The following is a 20992-nucleotide window of genomic DNA, read 5'->3' as shown; positions in this document are numbered from 1 at the left end:
TGTCCCCGAAGCCCTTGGCCAGACCCCTCCTCTGTCTCTTCTGTCCAAGCTCAACCCTTTCAACAGGCACCGCGAGAGCTACTCCCACGGTGCTGGCATCATCCCTCTCCACAGGGAAGCCAAGAACAAGGGAGCATGAGCGCCATGCACCTGGGACCTCCCCCAGCGCCAAACCAGCTGTGGGTCGAGCCTCAGCACCCTGGGAATCAGAACGGTGGGACTGCAGGCTGTGGCACTGGGCCCTGGGCTGACCAGCGGGCCAGAGGGCAACAGAGTCAGAGCAGTGGCGCCTGGCCCGAGGTCAGGCACGAGGAGCCCTGCTCACAGGTGCGCCGCCAGCAGCTCCTAGGACTCCAAGCCGGGAGAGGGACCAGCAGGGAGGACGGAGCAACGCCCCAGCTGGGCTGGGGAGGGCGGGCTTCTGGGGCAAGGCTTTTGAGGATGAGCCAGAGTTTGCTGGGCGGCAGGAAGGGGATTTCTGGCAGAGCAAACCTTGGAAGCAAAGGCACATGGAAATGGAGCAGATGTTACATTTGGTGCGGCCAAGCTCGGGAGGGTGCAAGGCTGATGGGACAGGAGGGGGCTGGCGGGATCGAGAAGCTGCAGAGGGCTGTGTGGGAGTCCAGGGGCTTGCACACTCAGTAAGGGAGCTCGCAGGTTGCACGCTCAGTAAGGGAGCCCGCGGGTTGCACGCTCAGTAAGGGAGCCCGCGGAGGGTGCAGAGCAGGCAGTGTCTCCCCCCTCTATGGGCTTCTTGTGTTGCAAGGGGGGCTGTTGAGTGGGGCTGGACCTTAGCCTGAGGGCCTGGCACTTTGGGTTAGTCAGGGGGTTAGATGCTCAAGGCAATGAGAGGACAGCCACCGTTGTCACACTGTCACTGCGTGCCCAGGCCTCTGCTAGGCACGTCCTGCTTTGAGGCACTTCCCATTAGTTTGGTCTTCGTGACAGTTCTGTGGCGCGGGCTTCATCAGGTTGGACAGGGAAGAAACCAAATTCCAGGATGAGAGGGTCCTGTGGGCGCTAAGGTCAGCAAAAGGGTTTTTCATGATTATTAAAACGCAGATCCTGCGAGCCGCAAAGACCCGGCACAACCAAATCAATATTAAAAAAAATAAAAGGCACTTGGCGGCACAGTGGTTAAGACTCCACACTTCTAACGCAGAGGGGTGCGAGTTTAACTCCCCGGCGCGCGGCCAAAGATTTAAGTAAAACCCACCCGGCGAAAGCATCGGTCCTGAATCTCCTAGAGCAGGCCAACCCGCCGGTGGCACGGGCCCCGGCGCTCCAGCCCAGCGCTGGCGCCCGCTTCCCCGGGGCCGCTCCGGCGTCCTGCTCGGCGAGAGGAAGCCGGGCCCGGGAGGCGGGGCGGGGCCGCGCAGGAGGGGCGCGGCGGGCCCGGTGGGCGGCGCTTCGCCGGCGACCCGTGCGTCCCCCGGGCCCCGCCTTCGCGCTGTCTCTGCCGGGCGCGGGACGCGGCGCTCCTCCCGGGAACTCCTGCGCGACGTCGGCGGCGTTTCCGGGGAGCCCGTTGGCGGGCGGACCTGGCTGCGCGGAGCGGAAGTGGGCGGCTGCAGGGCGAGCGGAGCGGCGCTGCGGGCGGACCTGGCCGAGCTGGAGGGCGCGGGGGAGCGGAGCGCCGGCGGCCCCCGAGGCCCGGGCGAGAGGACCGCTGCAGGGCCCGTGGCGAGCGCGGCAGCGCCGGGGGAGCGCGGCGGGGATGGGGCGCCGGGCCGGGTGGGGACCGGGGCCTCGGCCCTGTTTGCGGGGCTGCAGGACCTGGGTGTGGCCAACGGCGAGGACCTAAAGGAGACGCTGACCAACTGCACGGAGCCGCTCAAGGCCATCGAGCAGTTCCAGGTGGGGCTGCGCGAGGGGCCGGGGGCAGGCGCGCGTGTGAAGCGGGCGTATCCGTCTGCTCCGCCGCCCAGAGGGGCCGGACACGCCGAGCTCGGGCCGCTTCGACGGCCGGCGGGCGGCTCCCAGCGTCTGCTGCTACAGCCGGCGCGGCGCGGACACCCTTCTGTCTGCCTCTTCGAGCGCTCGGGTCAGCCAGGGCGCCTGACCACGAGCGGCCGCGGCTGAGGTCTCTCTTGCCGCCCCGAGGAAGCAACGCCGACCTCTGCTTCCTTAGACAGAGAACGGCGTGCTGCTGCCCTCCCTGCAGTCGGCCTTGCCTTTCTTGGACCTGCACGGGACGCCGCGGCTGGAGTTCCACCAGTCGGTTTTTGATGAGCTTCGGGACAAGCTGCTGGAGCGTGTGTCAGCCATCGCTTCAGAGGGCAAGGCCGAGGAAAGGTCAGTGAGACAGGCAGCCCCCTCCCCAGCCAGGAACCCCCAGTTAGCAGCGCTCACCTCCCCATGGCTACAGCCATCCTGAAAAAGGGGACGCCGGTGGCACTGCCAGTCTGGGGACCCGCAGGTGACTGCTTCCTCAGTAATGTGAGTTTTCCCAGGTATAAGAAACTGGAGGACCTGCTGGAGAAGAGCTTTTCTCTGGTGAAGATGCCGTCTCTGCAGCCGGTGGTGATGTGTGTCATGAAACACTTGCCCAAGGTAACAGCTGCCTGGCTGGCTCCCTCTGGGGAGGGTTCTTGAGCTGCCTGTTCCTGTAGAGACGGCTTCGGAGCACGGTTCCCTGCGCTGGCTTGTCCCTGAGCCAAGCTGACTCTGAAGCTTGGCATGTGCTCCGGGGTGTGGAGCCCTTTCTGGGGAAAAGCTGTCTGTGGTTCCTGCCCACGCCATGGCCTGGGGGCCCTGTCCCAGGTGTCCCCATCAGTTGGGCTGGGATGGATGTGGTCTCTGCCGTGGGGGGTGCTGAGGCCTGCTGGTTGTCTTGAGGGAGACTGCCAGGGCAGGGTGCTGCTGACGGTGACCTGTCGATTCTGTAGGTTCCTGAGAAGAAGCTGAAGCTGGTGATGGCCGACAAGGAGCTGTACCGGGCCTGCGCGGTGGAGGTCAAGCGGCAGATCTGGCAGGACAACCAGGCGCTCTTCGGCGACGAAGTCTCCCCGCTGCTGAAGCAGTACATCGTGGAGAAGGAGAGCGCGCTCTTCAGCACGGAGCTCTCTGTCCTGCACAACTTTTTCAGCCCTTCCCCCAAGACCAGGCGCCAGGGTGAGGTGAGGCGGGGCAGGGCTGTGTGCGGGCCTCCCTGGCCAGCCCCCTCCCGCCCCCACGAATGCTCGCCTGTCTGCTCTTGGAGGCCTGGGCTCATCTGTGGGGCTGGCAAGGGGCATCGCAGCAGCCTCCCTGCACGTGGGTTTTTCTGTCTTTTCTGCGTACTTTGCGCTGGGCGGCTTGGCTGACCTTTTCGGCCAGCTGTCTGTCTGCTCTCAGCCCTGAGTTCTCCCTGTGTCTGTTTCCGATTCGTTTGTTGCTGCACGAATGTGTTTTGGGCACTGACTCGTTGCCACGGGTGCCTGGACCCTTCAGTGTCCCCAGAGATCAGGGCACCTCCTGGGCTCCTCAGGCTCCCGAGGGGTGGAGCCCACACATTAGATGTCACACGTTGGTCACAGAAGGCGGGAGCAGGGCGGCCGCAGCAGGCCCGACCCGACGTGGAGTCTGGGGCCCGGGCTGACACCCTCTCAGAGGAGCCTCGGGGCTGACGGTTCACTGTCCTCCAAACCAGAGTCGCTGCGCCCAGCGTGAGCGGCGTCCTGCGGGTCGGGGGTGAGGGGCGAGGGGGCGGGCGGGGCGTGAGGCCTGGCGTCCCGGCAGGTGGTGCAGAGGCTGACGCGGATGGTGGGGCGCAACGTGAAGCTGTACGACATGGTCCTGCAGTTCCTGCGCACGCTCTTCCTGCGCACCCGCAACGTGCACTACTGCACGCTGCGCGCCGAGCTGCTGATGTCGCTGCACGACCTGGACGTCGGCGACATCTGCTCCGTGGACCCCTGCCACAAGGTGTGCGCCCCGGGCCCCCTCCTCCCCTGGGACGCTGTGGTCCCGGCCCCCCCCGGGCCCACTGCCCTGCAGCGCCACCCCCCCCCCCCCCCCCCACCGGCTGCAGGGTCTGTCTGTCCGCAGCATCCGGGCCAGCCGCACCGCCCTGCTCTTCCTGGGGTCTGTCTCCCCCCTGCTCCAGAGCCCTCGTGGTGAGCTCTGTGTTCTGGAACAGGGCTTTTCGCACTGCCCTGTCCTGACGTGGACGCGGTGTGACCCCCCACGACGTCCCTAGGGGCTTCGTGGTGTGATACACTCTGACCTGGCACTGCCCACCGTGCAGTGGGGACCCCGGGAAGGCCCGTTTCAGAACACACACACCTGGCCTCTTTCTTGCACTGCCTGGCCTCTGGAGACGTGGGTCCTTGGGCCTGTTTGCTTTGTGCAGTCCTGTTCCTCACGCCGAGCGGGTCCTTGGCGACATGAGATGGGGGTCCCTGGCTCAGCCCAAGCTTGAGCGCTCAGGCAGTGGGGAGAGCTGCCTGCAGGCGCCGTCTCTGGCCGAGCCCTGACCCTGCCTTCTCCCCGCAGTTCACCTGGTGCCTGGACGCTTGCATCCGAGAGCGGTTTGTGGACAGCAAGAGGGCCCGCGAGCTGCAGGGCTTCCTTGACGGCGTGAAGAAGGGGCAGGAGCAAGTCCTGGGGTGAGGGTCCACTTGGTGTGGGTGCCTGTCCGCGGGCGTCCACCTGAGCCCGCCGTGGCCGCCATCGGGAGTGGTGTTTTTTCCCGTGCGTTTTAGGAGGACCATCTGGTGTCCGAGCCCGTGACTGAGAGGCCTGGCTGCTGGGGTGAGGCTGTGGTGCCTCAGCCGGGCCGGGCACCTGAGCTGGCCTGCCTGTGAGCAGACAGGCCTGCTGCGTCCAGAGGTGGCAGTCTGGCTAGCAGCAAGGTGCTGTCTGGGTGGCCCCTGTCCCCGGTCTGGGATCGGGCTTGAGAGAACCTGACTGAATTTGTGGAGCCTGGATCAGAACCTTGACCAAAATGAGACCTTAATTTTTTTAAAAAAAACTCTGGTCTTTCAGCTTATTGAGCACGTTAAGGGAAAGCTGTGAGCCGTGAGCTTTTAGAAAGGGGCCCGGCGTGGGGTGACGTGGTCCGCAGGGAGGGCTGGCTCCCGGGCCAGTGGCTGTGCGGGCCGCGAGCCGCCCTGGCTGACGCTGTGGGCGTGTCCTCACAGGGACCTGTCCATGATCCTATGTGACCCCTTCGCCATCAACACCCTGTCCCTGAGTACCGTCAAGCACCTGCAGGAGCTGGTGGGCCAGGAGGTGCTGCCCAGGGTGAGTGCGCCCGGCCAGCCGCACGCTGCCTCGGGGCGTGTGTGGGGGTGACCCTGGGGTGAGCCCACACCCCCTCCAGGCAGACGGCGCGTGGGCCTGAGCCCTGGGGGCGTGCGGTCAGGGCAGGACGCTGGGCGAGCTGCCGAGGCCTGCGTTTCCCTGCAGGACAGCCCAGACCTCCTCTTGCTGCTCCGGCTGCTGGCGCTGGGCCAGGGCGCGTGGGACATGATCGACAGCCAGGTCTTCAAGGAGCCCAAGATGGTAACAGGGGCGGGTGGGCTCCGTGCGGGGCCTGGGGTGGGGCTTGGGGCGCCGGGCCTGCGGCTGGGGGGTGGCCGGAGGCTGGGGTCCGGGGCGGGCGTGCCGTGCGACAGCTCCAGGGCCTGCGCCCCAGGAGGTGGAGCTGGTCACCAGGTTCCTGCCCATGCTCATGTCCTTCGTGGTGGACGACCACACGTTCAACGTGGATCAGAAGCTCCCGGCCGAGGAGAAGGCCCCGGTCACGTACCCAAACACGCTGCCGGAGAGCTTCACCAAGTACGGCTGCGGGCGTGGCGGGGAGGGCCCTGGCCCGCGGGGCCGCTCGGGGGCTGACGGCTCTGGGGTGCAGGTTCCTGCAGGAGCAGCGCATGGCCTGCGAGGTGGGGCTGTACTACGTGCTGCACATCACCAAGCAGAGGAACAAGAACGCGCTGCTGCGCCTGCTCCCGGGGCTCGGTGAGTGTGCGGGCGTGGGACGCCGCCGTCCTCCCCAGACGCCCTCAGCCCCCACCACAGCCTGCGTTCCCCAAGAGCCGGTGCCATCTTTCCCAATGGGCGAGGGGCCCGGAGCCTCCCAAGCCCTTAGACCAGCGTGAGAGCTCCCCACTGAGGTGGCGGAGAGGCTCCTGGGAACCTTGCTGTGCACGCTGGAGGGGCCCTGCAAGCCAGGAAGGCTGGGGGCATCCGGGGGCCCTTCAGGAGCCAGCTGCAGGCTGAGCCAGGGTGCGGGCGCCAGTCGGGGGCACCCAGCCTGCCCAGCACACAGCAGATGCAGGGCCTCTGCTGGCTCAGTCCTGTCGGGGTGTTGCGGCTTCTGGAGAGGGCGTGCTGCTGCGCGCTCAGCGTGCACGTGGCCACTGGCAGGTCTAATGCTGCGAGTTGCTTCCAGGCTTCTCTTTATGGAGGAGACTGCCTGGCGTGGGTGTTAGTTTCTGTACAGCCACCACCCAGCTGATGAACAGGAACTTAATTAACTCTTACGCTTCTGGGAGCCGGCTGTCTACACTGGGTCTCTCAGGGCTAAAGCAGGTGTGGGTGGGGCTTGCTCCTCTTGGAGGCCCCGGAGAAGACCCTTCTTGTCCCCTCCAGCTCCCAGAAACCCCGTCCTTGGCCCTGGCCCCTTTGCAGCTCATCCGCCCAGCTTCTCCCGTTCCTGTATCTTTGGCTCTGACCTGGCCCTCTCACTGTCCACCTCTCTCTCTTAAGGGACCTGCCTGGAGCATGGCGGACCAACTTTCCCCGCGGGGCCCATACCCCAGGGGGGCGAGTTTGCCGGCTCCAGGATCAGCATGGGGAGTTCTCCGGGGCGGGGGGGGTTCTCGGCTGGGAGCCTTCCAGGAGCACAGTTCTAGGAACTTGGGCTGACCAAGTTCTTCCTGCTCATTTGGGAACTGTGGTGTCTGTCTGGTTGAATCGCGTGTGTGTGGATGTGGGATATCCTGGAGGGGGAGTCTCAGCATCGCCCGCCTGATGGACCAGGTGCAGGTCTGATCCCACCCACTGGGCGGGTGCAGGTCTCCAGTTCTGGAGAGGAAGCTGCTGCTTTGTTGTTACTGCGAGGTTCTAGTAAAAATGGGTGTCGGTTTTTAAAAATTCTCTTTGCTTTTAAATGTTTTTTGGTGGGAGTCTTTTATGAACTCAAGTGCAGGCTAGGGAAGCCCAAGGCCCATTGCCCACCTGCAGGGGGCTCTGTGTGTGGCTTCCGTCCCCTCAGTGACGGGCGGGACAGAGCCTGGACCCCAGCAGACCAGATCGGAATAGCCCAGCAGGTGTCCTGATGGGACGTGGACCCTCAAAGCCGTGACTGTGGCGCAGTTAGTCGGGGTCCAGGCCCTGATGGTTTCCCCCGTTGTCGCGTGATGTTTTCGTGCAGATGGTCTGTTCGGATCAGGAGTCAGACAGGGGCCTTCCTTCAGCTCACTTCCGCTGCCCCTCAGGTCTTGGGGTCTGCAGGGCTTCATGGGGCGTGTTGGGGGATCCAGGGCACCTGTTCCCCGGCGGTGGCTTTGCTGGCCACGTCTCTCAGCACACTAACGACGTGCCCACCTCAGTGTCTTGTGAGCCAGGCGAGGCTGTGGAGACCTGCGTCAGCTGTGGCGGGTGGGGTGGGGGGTCCGCCTCGGCACTGTGTGTCTGCTGGAGCCCACTTCACCCCAGTCGCCTTGGCCGCTGGGCGGAACCCCAGCGACAGGATCTTGTCCCCTCCCCACCTCACCCTGGGAGCTTCCCTGTTAGGCCCAGGCCCGCCGGACGCCCCCAGCACTTGCCTGCCTGCCTGGGTCGGTTCAGGCTCAGGCCCGGCCGGGGAGGTGGGGGCGGCTGGGGGACGCCTGCTGTGCTTGCAGTGGAGACCTTTGGCGACCTGGCGTTCGGGGACATTTTCCTGCACCTGCTCACGGGCAGCCTGGCCCTGCTGGCTGACGAGTTCGCTCTGGAGGACTTCTGCAGCAGCCTCTTCGACGGCTTCCTCCTCACTGCCTCCCCGAGGTGCGTTCTCTCGGTCCGTCCTTGGCCGCTGGAAGGGGGGTGGGGTGGGGTGGGGTGGGGGGGGTGGGGTGGGGTGGGGGGTGGGGTGGGGTGGGGGGTGGGCGGGGCCTCTGGGCCGGGGGCGGGGCCCGTGGGCAGCCTGCAGCCGCCTGCCCCTCCCCCAGGAAGGAGAGCGTGCAGCGGCACGTCCTGCGGCTCTTGCTGCACCTGCACCACCGAGTGGCCCCGTCCAAGCTGGAGGCGCTGCAGAAGGCGCTGGAGCCCACGGGCCAGGTGTGCCCCCCACACCCGCCTGCACCCTCGGGTTGCGCTGCCTGTGCTCGCCCGACCCTGCGCGTGCGCGTGTCCCCGTGCCGGCCTGCCCGTGGGGGTGGGGGTGTGTGTGCGCACGCACCTACACACACACGTGCCCTGGGCCTCCCCCGCAGAGTGGAGAGGCAGTGAAGGAGCTGTATTCCCAGCTTGGAGAGAAGCTCGAGCAGCTGGACCACCGGAAGCCTAGCCCAGCCCAGGCCCCAGAGACGCCAGCCCTGGAGCTGCCCCTGCCCGCTGTGCCTGCCCCCGCTGTGCTCTGAGGCTCTGCTTGGGGCCTCTCAGGGCGGGCAGGGCCCCTGATGGGGGTGTGGCCCCGGTCGTTCTGGAGAGGAGGCTCCGCATTCCTGCCCGAGCAGACCCTCTGCTGGAGGCGCGTTGGCCGTTCCTGGGGGTGCGGGCTGAGCGAGACCCTGGGGCCTCCTGTGGGCAGGGCATCCCTGCTCTGCACCTCAGCCTTGCCCTGAACTGGGTTCTGGGTGGACCTCCTATGTGGAGCCCCACGTTCCCGCTGCTCTCCGGTCCCCAGCCCTGCTCCAGGCCTCCCCGGCCCTCCCGCTCCCATGCCGCAGAGAGCTGCCTCCTCGAGTCGGAGGTTTCCGCTGCTGTTGGGCAGACAGACGGGCCAGGCCATAGCTGGGACTGGGAAAAAGTGACCTGTTTTCCCAGGGGTGGGGTGGGGCCTGAGCCCCACGGGGAAGAGGGCAGGCCAGGATGGTTGGCACCACGGATTGGCAGAATCACACAATTTGCTGGCAGGGGCGTCTGCAGACAAAGCCTAGCTCTCTCTAAGGAGCTCCTGCCCCTGCCCCCAGCCCCGGGGAGCAGGCATTAGGGAGGGAGACCCAGCGCCGCCCCCGCCCCGCGGCCTCCGTTTGCCCTTGGAGCACACGGCCAGGCGAGGGTCAGCTGCGGCTCACAGTGCAAGCTCACTCCTGTAAATAAAAGGTGTTTTGGTAAATCCAGCAGCTGAGCGGTTCCCGTGCACACAGATGTGGCGGCAGCGCGGGCCAGTGAGAGCTTTCCTGGCATGTTTGTCTCCCTGGGGACGGCCGTGATGCCTGGCCCCCGGGGGACAGCAGCTATGGATGGTGGGGCCAGGGCCTGGCGGCACTGGGGGCCACAGGACTCGAGAGGGTTGGCCCTGGAGGCGTGTCGCTGAGCGTCAGGCTGTGTGGAGGCCACTGATGTTGACAGGTGTGCTCTGCGGGCTGGGGAGGCGAGGCCTGGGGGTCAGGAGGAGCCCGAGTGTCTAATGAGTGAATGGGGAAGGGGTGTGGGAGGGCCAGGCTTGGGTGTCACCGAGGGGGAGTGGGGGGCCGTGCCAGGCGCCCCTCACGGGTGCAGGGTTCTCAGGGAGGAGGAAGGTCTGGGCTTCGGGCACCGGATCCCTTCCGGCTGTGGCTTTTCCCGCAGGAAGCAGGGAGCCAGGTCCTGGGCAGGAAGTCAGGACAGGTCACCGAGGAGGGAAGGGAAGGAACTAGGCCCGGGGAGGGGCGAGCGCCCAGGCGGGGCCCACGTGACCCACCTGAGGCTCATGGTCAGTGTGCACAGACAGGCCAGCGGGGCCAGGCTCCTGCCCAACGGACCAGGGGCCGGACAAGAGAGTGGGTGGCGGCCTGCCGCTGGGGGCTTGGTGGGTAGAGGGCACGAGCTGCAAGGACTGGGTGGGGGCTGCAGGAAGGAAGAGGCCCAAGTGGGCGGGTGGGAGGGCGCAGCTGAGCTCAGGGACCCTCAGGGCTTCGAGGCTCCTGAGGCTGGACTGGGCAGGGCGGCGGGAGGCCGGGGGCTGGGAGGTCTGGTCTGAGGAAGGGAGTGTCCATGCAGAAACTCGGGGAGGGGAGGAGAGGAGCACGTGAGAGGTGGGGGCTCTGCCCACTTCCAGGCCAGCTGTTTGGGAATCTTAGCGCCACACTGGACTGGCAGAGGGGTCGGGGTGGGCAGCAAGGTGAGGAGGGGTCTGCAGAGACCAGGTTAGAGACGAGGACCCTGATTCTGGGCTGGGTGGGGCGTGGGCTGGAGGAGGGGTGGGAGTACCTCCTAGGGAGGGTGCAGTGGTGTGGGGTGGAGGGTGAAGGGGAGACGTCCCCATGGAGGCGGGGGAGAGTGCAGGGGGGAGAGGGGAGAGGCCTTAAGGGATCAGGTTCACCCTTGACCCGGCCGCGGTGGGCCCTCCGAGGCCTGGCTTGACTTCTGCCAGACCCCATACCCCCTCCTTACGCCCGTGGCGGGGTTCTGGACCCCAGAAGTTTTGGCAGACCTGGCCGCACTCCTCCCTACCCCCCCCCCCCAAATCTTTTTCTGCATCTGCCCTTCAAGCCTCCTGCCCTCCCCTCAGGCAGAAGTGTGGGGACTACAGGAAGCCTGAAGATCCCGAAGGGCCCCACGCCCAGCAGAGGCCTGAACGGATCACAAACACCCTTCCGTCCTGTCCCCCTGGGTGGGGGCCACACGGGGGACGCCCAAGGGGTGCCCGGGCCCCTGGCTCAGCGCGGAGGCAGCAGGCTGGGGACGGGCAGGTCCGAGGCTGGGGGCAGGGTGTGGAGCAGCCCTGGCTTCTCAGTGAGGCTGCCTGAGGGCGCAGACACGCAGACATGCAGGGCCCCGTCTTCTGGGCACGGCGGAACCCCCAGCCCACGACCGACACTTCCCTGAATGCGGGTTGTGCAAGGAGGTGGAGGGAAGCTAGGGAGAGGGGAGGGGTGGTGCGCTGGGCAGAGGGACCCGTGTGGAGGAGCAAAGACAGGGAGGATGAGGGGCGGTGGGCAGGACAGGATGGGGGGCTCAGGTCTGCCCCGTGGTACACAGCTGGGTTAGGGTTAGGGGGCACTACTGGTTAGCAGACCCGCCCCTGGTGGCCTGCAGACACAAGCTCCTGAGCAGAGGGCGCTCCAGGCTGGCCAGCCTGCTCTGGTGGGGCCGCGTGAAGCTGGTGGCTGGGGAAGGACCGTCTCCACCTGCCAACTCTTGGCCCAGGCTCTTGCTGAATCTGCTCTCCCGCTGGGGCCGGAGCCAGTGCGGGGCTTTCTCCCCAGTCCTAGGGCTTCCGTCCCAGTCTGTGCTGCCCTGTCTCGGGGTGGGGGGGGGGCGGGACTCTAGGCTGGGGTACAGGGGACGAAGGCAGAGATGAGTGGGGACAAGGGAGCTCGGGTCCTGGCAGAAGAGGGGGAAGAAAGGGAGTGTTTTGCGGGGCCCCTGGACTGGGCTTGGGGGAGCAGAAGAGGGAGAGGACCCCCCCCCCCCAGCCTTCTCCACTCCTGCGAACAGGCGGCCTGGACACACCCATCCCCCTCACCATGGGCCCTGGGGTGTCAGATGCAGGAGGTGTCCCTGGGGAGCTTGGGGTCCATGGCCCCAGGGGAGGGGAGGTGCATCCTGGGGGTGTCCTGGGCTGGGCAGAGTGAGGTGGTCTGGGAGGGCTGCAGGGCTGAGGAGGGCAGGTGACCCACCGGCGGGGGACCTGGGCAAGCCTGCCAGGCCTCCCCTCTGGCGCCGCCGTCCAGCCTAAGTCCCGCCCGCGCCGCACCCCTGACTCACTTCCTTTGCAAAGAAGCGGAAACCTCCCCAGGGCTTTCTCCAGTCCGGACGCTCCCAGGGTGCCCGCAGGTGTCGCTGACCGGGTGAGGCCCCTCACCCCGCCCTGACCTGCGCAGGGAAGCCCGCGCAGTCGGCTTCCTGAGTGGCAGGCCCCAGCCTCGGGCGTGGGCAGGCGTGCGGGTCTGGGGGCCAGTGAGAGCCTGATCCGACGCAGCTGCAGGTACTGGGGTGGGCCAGGGCAGCAACCGCCCTTCTCCAGCTGTCTCCTCCCGGACCATCTCTCCTCCGAGTTTTGTCTTTCTGTCCATCTTTTCACCACCCCCTGACCACCACGCTTTAGGAGCTCCCCCCACCCCACCCCCGCCCCCGCCCCCTCCATTCGTGTGTCCACCGGAGGGATGTTGGGAGGATCCTCGTTTGGGGCTGGGAGGCCTGGGCTCAGCTCGGGAACGGAGCTCGAGAGCAATCTGGAGAGAAATCCCCCCCACACCCCCGGAGCCCAGGGTTCTTGTGTGGGACACCTACGAGCTCCGGGGTCTCGGACCTCTGCTCGCCTTGGCCCCTTCTAGGCGCCTGGCAGGCGAGCGGCGGCAGGGGCGGGGCCGGCCTTGACCCTGCTTTACCCCTAGTTGGCGCCTGGCCGGCACGAACTCCTCCTCCAGGAAGCCCGGGCGGCCTGCCGGCCGATAAACTGTGCCCCCCACCCCCACCCCGCGCAGGCACTTCCTCAAGGCCCGAGGCTGTTTATGCGAGGACCCGAGAGATTTGCATTGGGGCCCCGCGGGGAGGCGTTTCCTGGGCTGAGGCTGGTCCCGGTCTCCAGGCAGCGGGCCGCCCTCCGGGGGCCTCGCAGCGGGGGTGAGATCCCGAGGGAGAGTCCCAGTCGGCCAGGCGGAAGTCTGCAGACCATCCCGCCTTCCTGTTGCAGGGAGGGCGACCTGCATGCCAAGCGCCGCCCCTGCACGATGGACCGCGGCCAGTCCAGCCCGGAGCCCCCGGCCCCGGTCGCCCCCAGCCCGAGCGTGATCGCCCCGGTGCGCGCCGTCGTCCGCCTGCGCCACCAAGTGCGCCTCCTGCGCAAGCGGCGGCCGCCCCCGCCGGCCGTGGCGCCGGACCCCGGGGCTGCGGCCCCGCGCGAACACCAGGAGCAGCCGCAGTTCTTCACCTTCGACGGGCCGGTCGAGCGGGCGTCGAGACCCGCGCGGAAGCGGCGCCGGCGCAGTCGCCTGGTGCTCTACCCCGAGACGTCGCGCAAGTTCGGGCCGCGCGCCGAGCGCCAGAGCCGCGCCCAGCGCTGCCTGCTGTTGCTCGTGGCCATCGTGGGCTTCCAGGTGCTCAACGCCATTGAGAACCTGGACGACAACGCGCTGCGCTATGACCTCGACGGGCTGGAGAAGACGCTGCAGCGCGCCGTGTTCGGGCAGCCGGCGGCCGTGGGCCGCCTCGTGGCTCTGCTGCGGGACTACCTGGCCACGCACGTGCACAGCCGCCCGCTGCTCCTGGCGCTGCACGGGCCCAGCGGCGTGGGCAAGAGCCACGTGGGCCGTCTGCTGGCGCGCCACTTCCGCGCGGTGCTGGAGGACGGCGCGCTCGTGCTGCAGTACCACGCGCGCCACCACTGCCCCGAGCCGCGCGCCGCCGCCGGCTGCCGCGAGGAGCTGGCGCGGCGCGTGGCCGACGTGCTGGCGCGGGCCGAGGCGGAGGAGAAGACCCCGCTCCTGGTGCTGGACGACGCGGAGCTGCTGCCGCCGGCGCTGCTGGACGAGCTGCACGGCCTCCTGCAGCCGCAGAGGCCGCCGCGCTTCCACAACGCCGTCTACGTGCTGCTCAGCGGCGCGGGCGGCGCTGAGGTCACGCGCTTCGTGCTGCAGAACGCGTCCCGCGCGGGGCGCGCCGACGGGGCGGATGAGCTGCGCGCGGCCGAGGAGGAGCTGCGCTCCAGCCTGCACACACTCCTGGTCCGCCAGCACTCGCTGTGGGAGGCCGCGGCCATCGTGCCCTTCCTGCTGCTGGACAAGCGGGACGTGGTCAACTGCTTCCGGGACGAGATGGCCGGGGAGGGCTTCTTCCCCGAGCAGGCCCGCGCCGAGCTGCTGGCCGCGCAGCTCAGCTACTACCGCGTGGCCGGCCGCGAGTTCGCCGTCACCGGCTGCAAGCAGGTGGTGGCCGCGGTCAACCTCTTGTAGCGCAGGCGCGCCTGGACACGGTGGCTCACGGCGGGCACCACAGGACATCGCTGTGGCCGTGGTCGTTGGAGGGGGGGGACTGCGGGTTTGCTGTGGCCTGTGAGGCCCGAATAAATCTGTCCGCAGCAGCCTGCCACCGGCTCACGCTGGGACCTGGAGTGGGGGGGCCAGGCCGGGTCAGTTCTGACCTCTTCTGCCAGTGCCGAGCCCCTCAGCCCCCATCTGCCACCTGCTGGTCCGTAACTCAGCCTGCATCTCCAACGCCAGTGTGTCCCCTGAGGCCCACACCCCAGGAGTGGGCCGTCTGTCCCTGTGGTCTAGTGGACGGATGGCCACAGAGAGCGAGCAGCCCCCCGGGGGTCTCACAGTGGTCCCCGCAGAGCTGGATATGAGCACGACTCCAGAGCACCTGCAGCGGCCACACCCGCACTCGCGCGCATGGACCCCCCCCCCCCCCCCCCCCCCCCCCCCCCCCCCGCCTTCCTGGCCACTTCCCTGGCAGGACCACCTGGGCCGGCCTGGACTTACGGCCTCCTGGGCCCAGGGGCTCCCCGAGAGGAAAAGGGCTGGGTGGGCGCTCCACCCAATGAGCTGATCCAGGGGAGCCCCCTGAATGCTCCAGAAGGGGGGTGACCCAAGTAGGCGGGGGGCCCACGTGGGGGGTCCTGCCCGCCCCGCCGCCCCACCGGCTCCAGGGTGCGGGACTCCTGGGAGGCCTCTAACAGGGCCCCCTCCCTGGGCCCCAGTGTGCCCCAGGCCTGGGGCCGGGCCTCGTGCCTGCCGTCCTGGCTGCTACCAGCCTGGCGCCTCCCCAGCCTCAGGCCCTCCAGGCTCCGGCCTCGGAGCAGGGGCAAGACTGCAGGAGCCTCGGTGGCTCCTAGGGGAGGGGGGCGGTGAGCGCTGAACTTTGGGCCACCTCCTATGCTGGGTTTCCAAGGGGGCCGGCGTGGTGGTTTCAGCACTGCTCCTTGATGGGCACAGGGTCAGCCTGGAGCAGCCCACTGGGAGGAAGGTGCAACCCGGGAGGCAGGGGGCCTGGAATGCAACTGGGGAGCAGCAACGACCCAAGAAGGGGGCCGGGGAGGGGGCGGGGGTGCTGCCAGCATGAAGGGGGCTGTGCCAGGGGCTCCAGACCCCACCTCCGCACTCAGCCTGGCCCCTGCCCTCGTGAGACCTCAAGGCCCACAGGGGCTGATACCTCTAGAGCCCCTGACAGGCCCCTCCCTGAGGGTCCCCCAGGGTCAGAGCCCCTTCCTTCACCCGCCGTCTTTGTGGTGGTCAGCTGCAGACGGTGAGCCGTCTGTCCAGGAGGGGATAGGGACCCTCCAGGCAGAGGGAAGTGGCCGGCCTGTCCAGCCAGCACGCAGACCCTGGGCCCTAGCAGGAAGGGATGGGGAGGGAGCACGTCCTGCCCCGAAAGGCCCCTCCTCCCAGCTCTGGGGCTCCCGGGGATGCCCAGACTGCAAGCTGGTTCTAAACCGGAGCCGAACCTGCAGGCATCCAGTCGGACACACCCGGAAGAGCGGACTGCCGGGTGACGGTGCTGTGGCCGCCGTGCTTGCTCTTTGATTTTCTCTCTGGGTCCCTACTTCCCCAGAGGCTTTCAACCATTTCAGGAAGAGGAGTTTGCCGTTGCAGACACCTGCTTGCTCAGCAGGTAGTGATCACAGGCACGCGTCTATCCAAAACCCCTGTGGCCGATGGGTTAGTGACCGTGGCTGAGCCGAGACTGCCTTGGAGTCGGCTAACTCTCCTCGCGTCCAGGAGGGATTCCTGATCATACGTTTGCTGGTGCTCACTCCTGTCCACGGGAGGAAGGGTCTCCCTACAGAGGGAAACCGAAAGGGAAGTCGCTCAGTCGTGTCCGACTCTGCGGCCCCGTGGACTGTAGCCTACCAGGCCCCTCCGTCCATGGGGTTTCCCAGGCAGGAGCACTGGAGGGGGGGTGCCATTTCCTTCTCCAGGGGTTCTTCCCGACCCAGGGATCAAGCCTGGGTCTCCACATTGCAGGCGGATGCTTTACCGTCTGACAGGGAAAGGTGGACAGCACCGTGGATCAGTCACACACACACGTTCACTGGTGCTCACTTCCGTCCACGGGAGGGAGGCTCGTCCTACAGAGACAGAGGCAGAATCTCAGCTCCGTCCAGGCACTCAGTCGTGTCCGACTCTTTGTGCCCCGTGAACTGCAGCACGCCAGGCGTCCCTGTCCATCGCCAACTCCCAGAGTTCACCCAAACCCATGTCCGTTGAGTCGGTGATGCCATCCAGCCATCTCATCCTCTGTCATCCCCTTCTCCTCCTGCCCCCAATCCCTCCCAGCATCAGGGTCTTTTCCAATGAGTCAGCTCGTCGCATCTGGAGTTTCAGCTTCAGCATCAGTCCTTCCAATGAACACCCAGGACAGATCTTTAGGATGGACTGGTTGGATCTCCTTGCAGTCCTTGGGCCTCCTGCAAATTCCTGCTTAATGCAGTTACAGACGTTTAACGGGATGGATCCACGTGAGGCTTCCGTTCAGTTATGCAGGGTGAACAGAACGGTGGGCACAAAAGGGCACACCGTTCCGTTTCCCAGCCATCAAGACAGGAGGCTGCCCAGGCGTAATGGCTCTCCCCCAAACTGCCACAGGAGGGGGCGCACGCATGGAGTGTACGTACACAGAACTTCGACAAGCGTGGTGGAACCTGATTCCCTTCACCAGTCAGAGGCACTGACGTCACTTCCCCGAGGCTCAGAGATGTGGTTACACACCAGAAAGTTCCTTTAGATATGCCGGTGTGTCAGCAAATCTACAGGTGACTCACCTTGCATGGGCAGCTCCATAGAACTTTCCATGCAGGCATTCAGAAGATCTTATTTCCCCATCCCAGAGTCAGGTCACATTGAAGCAAGGAATATTTAGGTGGGCTCAACTCCCTAGCTCTATCAGGATACATTTAGGCGGGCTTGGCTTCCTAGCTGTATCACATGGGCCCAAGGAGCTGCTGGACAGACAGCAGCGTCTGGAGCTCCAGTGAAATGACCTAGACTGAACCAGAGAGTCCTTGCTTCGTTGGGTGGGCTGAGACTTCCGATGGCAAATCGGGCAATCAGCCAGGTGGCCCCCTTCTCCAGAAAGGAAAGTGTTAGTCACTCAGTCATGTCCAGCTCTTTGTGACCCCATGGACTGTAGCCCATCAGGCTCCTCTGTCCATGGGATTATCCAGGCAAGAATACTGGAGTGAGTAGCCATTCCTTTCTCTGGGGGGTCTTCCCAACCCAGGGATCGAACTCAGGTCTCCTGCATTGCAGACGGATTCTTTACCGTCTGAGCCGCCAGGGAAGCCCCCTTCCTCCAGGGATTGGGAAGTACGAACGAGGGGGTTGTCCTTCCGAGGAGGGAAGTGGTGGGGCTGTGCGCAGGCTGGGTCCAGACTTTGTGGGGCAGCTGGTGTCCCCTGCCTCGGGTCCTGACGGGCGTTCATCCTCAAGTCTGCAGACGGCGTGCAGGTCCAGCTGGGATTTGGAGACACGACCTGGAGCCTCCTCCCTGGAGTTGGGTGGCACAGCAGTTAGTGACCAGGCCCTGGCAGTGCCCTTCAGGCGAGGCCAGAGGGGGTCCTTTTAGGGGTACGTTTTCTAGGACCTCCAGCCTCTGGGGCATTGTGTGGGGGTCTTGATCTTGTGAGAGTGCACAGCAAAAGGGGTGCTCTGCCAGAGCCCAGTGATTTTCTTTTCTTTGAGTTTTAAAACAAGCTGATTGACATATGATTGATTTACAATGATCCGTTAGTTTCAGATGTACAGCGAAGTACGGCCCTCTGTGCTACCGAGGAGGTCCTTGCTGGCGATCTGTTTTCTGTGCGGTAGTGTGTATATGTTAATTCCAACTGGTTATCTTCTTACACTTTTAATTTTTTTGCCTCACCACACGGCATGTGGGATCTTAGTTCCCCAGCAAGCGGTCGAACCCAGGCCCTTGGCAGCGAGAATGGGGAGTTCTAAGCACTGGACTACCAGGCCATACCCCCGCCGGTTATTTTCAATAGAAGCAGTGCGGAACCGCTTCTCCCTTTCTCAGCTGTGGGTCAGAGAGGCAGGAGCCACGTGCACTGGGTATTCTGTTCCAGGGAGAACAGACCCCAGCAAACCTGTGCGAATATGTCCACTGTCATGAAGAACTAATATTCAGTGCCAGTTTCAGAACTCTTGAGGGGCCAGGCAGGGAGAAAAACGTAGATGCCAACCTCTGATGGAAAGATGCACTTTACCAAACCGTGGGGCGCAGACTGCTTAGGCCTCCCAGGCAGCACGAGTGGTAAAGAATCTGCCCGCCAAGTGCAGGGGACGCAGGGGACTCGGGTTCAGTCCCGGCGTCGGGAAGAGCCCCAGGAGCGGGGCTTGGCAATCCTCTCCAGTCTTCTTGCCTAGAGAGTCCCATGGACAGAGGGGCCGGGCGGGCTACAGTCCATGGGGTCGCAGAGAGTGGGACACGACTGCGCGGCTTGGCGCACAGGCACGTATGACAGTCTAAAGGGGAGGAGAAAAGGGACCCATTGCGTCTGGAGAACGAAACATAGAAGCCGTTGGTTTTCCGTGAGAGTTTTACAAACACTTAAGCAGTTCACTCATATGGATTCAGTTCAGCTCATTTCAGTTGCTCAGTCGTGTCCGACTCTTTGCGACCCCAGGGACTGCAACACACCAGGCCTCCCTGTCCATTACCCACTCCCGGAGTTTACTCAAACTCATGTCCATCGACTCGGTGATGCCATCCAACCATCTCATCCTCTGTCGTCCCCTTCTCCTCCTGCCTTCAATCTTTCCCAGCATCAGGTCTTTTCAAAGGTCAGCTCTTCAAACCAGGTAGCCAAAGTATTGGAGTTTCAGCTTCAGCATCAGTCCTTCCAATGAATATCCAGGACTTATTTCCTTCAGGATGGATAGGTTGGATCTCCTTGCAGTCCAAGGGACTCTCAAGAGTCTTCTCCAACACCACAATTCAAAAGCATCGATTCTTCGGTGCTCACCTTTCTTTATAGTCCAACTCTCACATTCATACATGACCACTGCAAAAACCATAGCCTTGACTAGACGGACCTTTGTTGGCAAAGTAATGTCTCTGCTTTTTAATATGCTGTCTAGGTTGGTCATAACTTTCCTTCCAAGAGGTAAGCATCTTTTAATTTCATGGCTGCAGTCACCATCTGCAGTGATTTTGGAGCCCCAAAAAATGAAGTCTGCCACTGTTTCCACTGTTTTCCCATCTGTTTGCCGTGAAGTGATGGGACCGGATGCCATGATCTTCGTTTTCTGAATGTTGAGCTGTAAGCCAACTTTTTCACTCTCTTCACTTTCATCAAGAGGCTCTTTAGTTCTTTACTTTCTGCCATAAGGGTGGTGTCATCTGCCTATCTGAGGTTATTGATATTTCTCCCGGCAATCTTGATTCCAGCTTGTGTTTCTTCCAGTCCAGTGTTTCTCATGATGTACTCTGCATCTAAGTTAAATAAGCAGGGTGACAATATACAGCTTTGATGTACTCCTTTTCCTATTTGGAACCAGTCTGTTGTTCCATGTCCAGTTCTAACTGTTGCTTCTTGACCTGCATACAGGTTTCTCAGGAGGCAGGGAAAGTGGTCTGGTATTCCCATCTCTTTAAGAATTGTCCACAGTTTGTTGTGATCCACACAGTCAAAGGCCTTGACCTAGTCAATAAGGCAAAAGTAGGTGTTTTTTCTGGAACTCACTTGCCTTTTCGATGATCCAGCGGATGTTGGCAATTTGATCCCTGGTTCCTCTGTCTTTTCTAAATCCAGTTAAATCTGAAAGTTCACGGTTCACATACTCTTGAAGCCTGGCTTGGAGAGTTTTGAACATTACTTTGCTAGTGTGTGAGATGAGTGCAATTGTGCAGTAATTCGAACATTCTTTGGCATTGCCTTTCTTTGGGATTGGAATGAAAACCGACCTTTTCCAGTCCTGTGGCCACTGCTGAGTTTTCCAAGTTTGCTGGCATATTGAGTGCAGCACTTTCACAGCATCATCTTTTAGGATTCAAAACAGCTCAACTGGAATTCCATCACCTCCACTAGCTTTGTTCATAGTGATGCTTCCTAAGGCCCACTTGATGTTGCATTCCAGGATGTCTGGCTCTAGGTGAGTGATCACACCATCGTGGTTATCTGGGTCGTGAAGATCTTTTTTGTGTGGTTCTTTTGTGTATTCTTGCCACCTCTGCTTAATCTCTTCTGCTTCTGTTAGGTCCATACCATTTCTGTCCTTTATCGAGCCCATCCTTGCATGAAATGTCCCTTGGTATCTCTAATCTTCTTGAAGAGGTCTCTAGTCTTTCCCATTCTGTTGTTTTCCTCTATTTCTTTGCATTGATCGCTGAGGAAGGCTTTCTTTTTTTTTCTTTTTCCTTTTGGTGAGAAGTGAATTTAATCAGACACCAAGAGAAGCACACGCCACAGGTAGCGCGGCCACCGCAGAGGGTGACCGGGGCGGCCCGGGAAGGCGTTCTCATCTCTCCGTCCATAGCTCATCGGGCACTCTCTCTACCAGATCTAGTCCCTGCAATCTATTTCTCACTTCCACTGTACAATCATAAGGGATTTGATTTAGGTCGTATCCGAATGGTCTAGTGATTTTCCCTACTTTCTTCAATTTAAGTCTGAATTTAGCAATAAGGAGTTCACGATCTGAGCCACAGTCAGCTCCTGGTCTGGTTTCTGCTGACTGTACAGAGCTTCTCCATCTTTGGCTACAAAGAATGTAATCAATCTGATTTCAGTGTTGACCATCTGGTGAGGTCCATCAGGACGTTTGGAATCCATTTTAATGGCGCCCCTTAAGGTGGACTAACTTAAAACAAAATTCCTCTTTACAAACATCATTCATCACTTAGCAAGATTTCAACAAACAGTAACAGAAAGCGAGTTTTCTCCTAGGAGTTTTGGAGTATATTTGTGTATTAGAAGAAATCGAGGCATTTGCTA

The 20992-nt window shown here is 63.3% G+C and overlaps 2 protein-coding genes across 4 annotated transcripts; both read left to right on the top strand.

Moving 5' to 3' along the window:
• Window positions 1-1386: 1386 nt before the first annotated feature.
• NELFB (negative elongation factor complex member B) lies at window positions 1387-9251 on the top strand (the record flags this gene model as incomplete). Its single annotated transcript, XM_069579575.1, has 13 exons — window positions 1387-1857; window positions 2132-2295; window positions 2454-2553; window positions 2889-3119; window positions 3721-3906; window positions 4477-4589; window positions 5124-5226; window positions 5392-5487; window positions 5621-5763; window positions 5837-5943; window positions 7833-7974; window positions 8139-8247; window positions 8403-9251. Coding segments are annotated over 13 exons (2112 nt in total), but the record flags the coding sequence as incomplete, so codon positions are not given.
• A 541-nt stretch (window positions 9252-9792) lies between these two features.
• TOR4A (torsin family 4 member A) lies at window positions 9793-14137 on the top strand. 3 transcript variants are annotated; one of them, XM_069579615.1, is made up of 3 exons: window positions 9808-9922; window positions 11855-12043; window positions 12752-14137. In XM_069579615.1, the coding sequence occupies exon 3, from the start codon at window positions 12789-12791 to the stop codon at window positions 14007-14009; it is 1221 nt and encodes a 406-aa protein (XP_069435716.1). In that variant the 5' UTR covers window positions 9808-9922; window positions 11855-12043; window positions 12752-12788; the 3' UTR covers window positions 14010-14137. The 3 variants fall into 3 exon arrangements, with proteins under 3 accessions (XP_069435717.1, XP_069435716.1, XP_069435715.1); XM_069579616.1 differs by lacking the exon at window positions 11855-12043 and having other exon boundaries at window positions 9793-9922; XM_069579614.1 differs by lacking the exon at window positions 9808-9922 and having other exon boundaries at window positions 11817-12043.
• Window positions 14138-20992: the final 6855 nt, after the last annotated feature.

This window comes from Ovis canadensis, chromosome 3 (assembly GCF_042477335.2).
Source record: "Ovis canadensis isolate MfBH-ARS-UI-01 breed Bighorn chromosome 3, ARS-UI_OviCan_v2, whole genome shotgun sequence".
Classification (NCBI taxonomy): domain Eukaryota; kingdom Metazoa; phylum Chordata; class Mammalia; order Artiodactyla; family Bovidae; genus Ovis; species Ovis canadensis.
This window is presented reverse-complemented; position numbering and strand designations above follow the sequence as displayed.

Coding starts and splice junctions, on each gene's coding strand:
- TOR4A (XM_069579616.1), top strand. CDS start 12,789: ATGGACCGCGGCCAGTCCAGCCCGGAGCCCCCGGCCCCGGTCGCCCCC.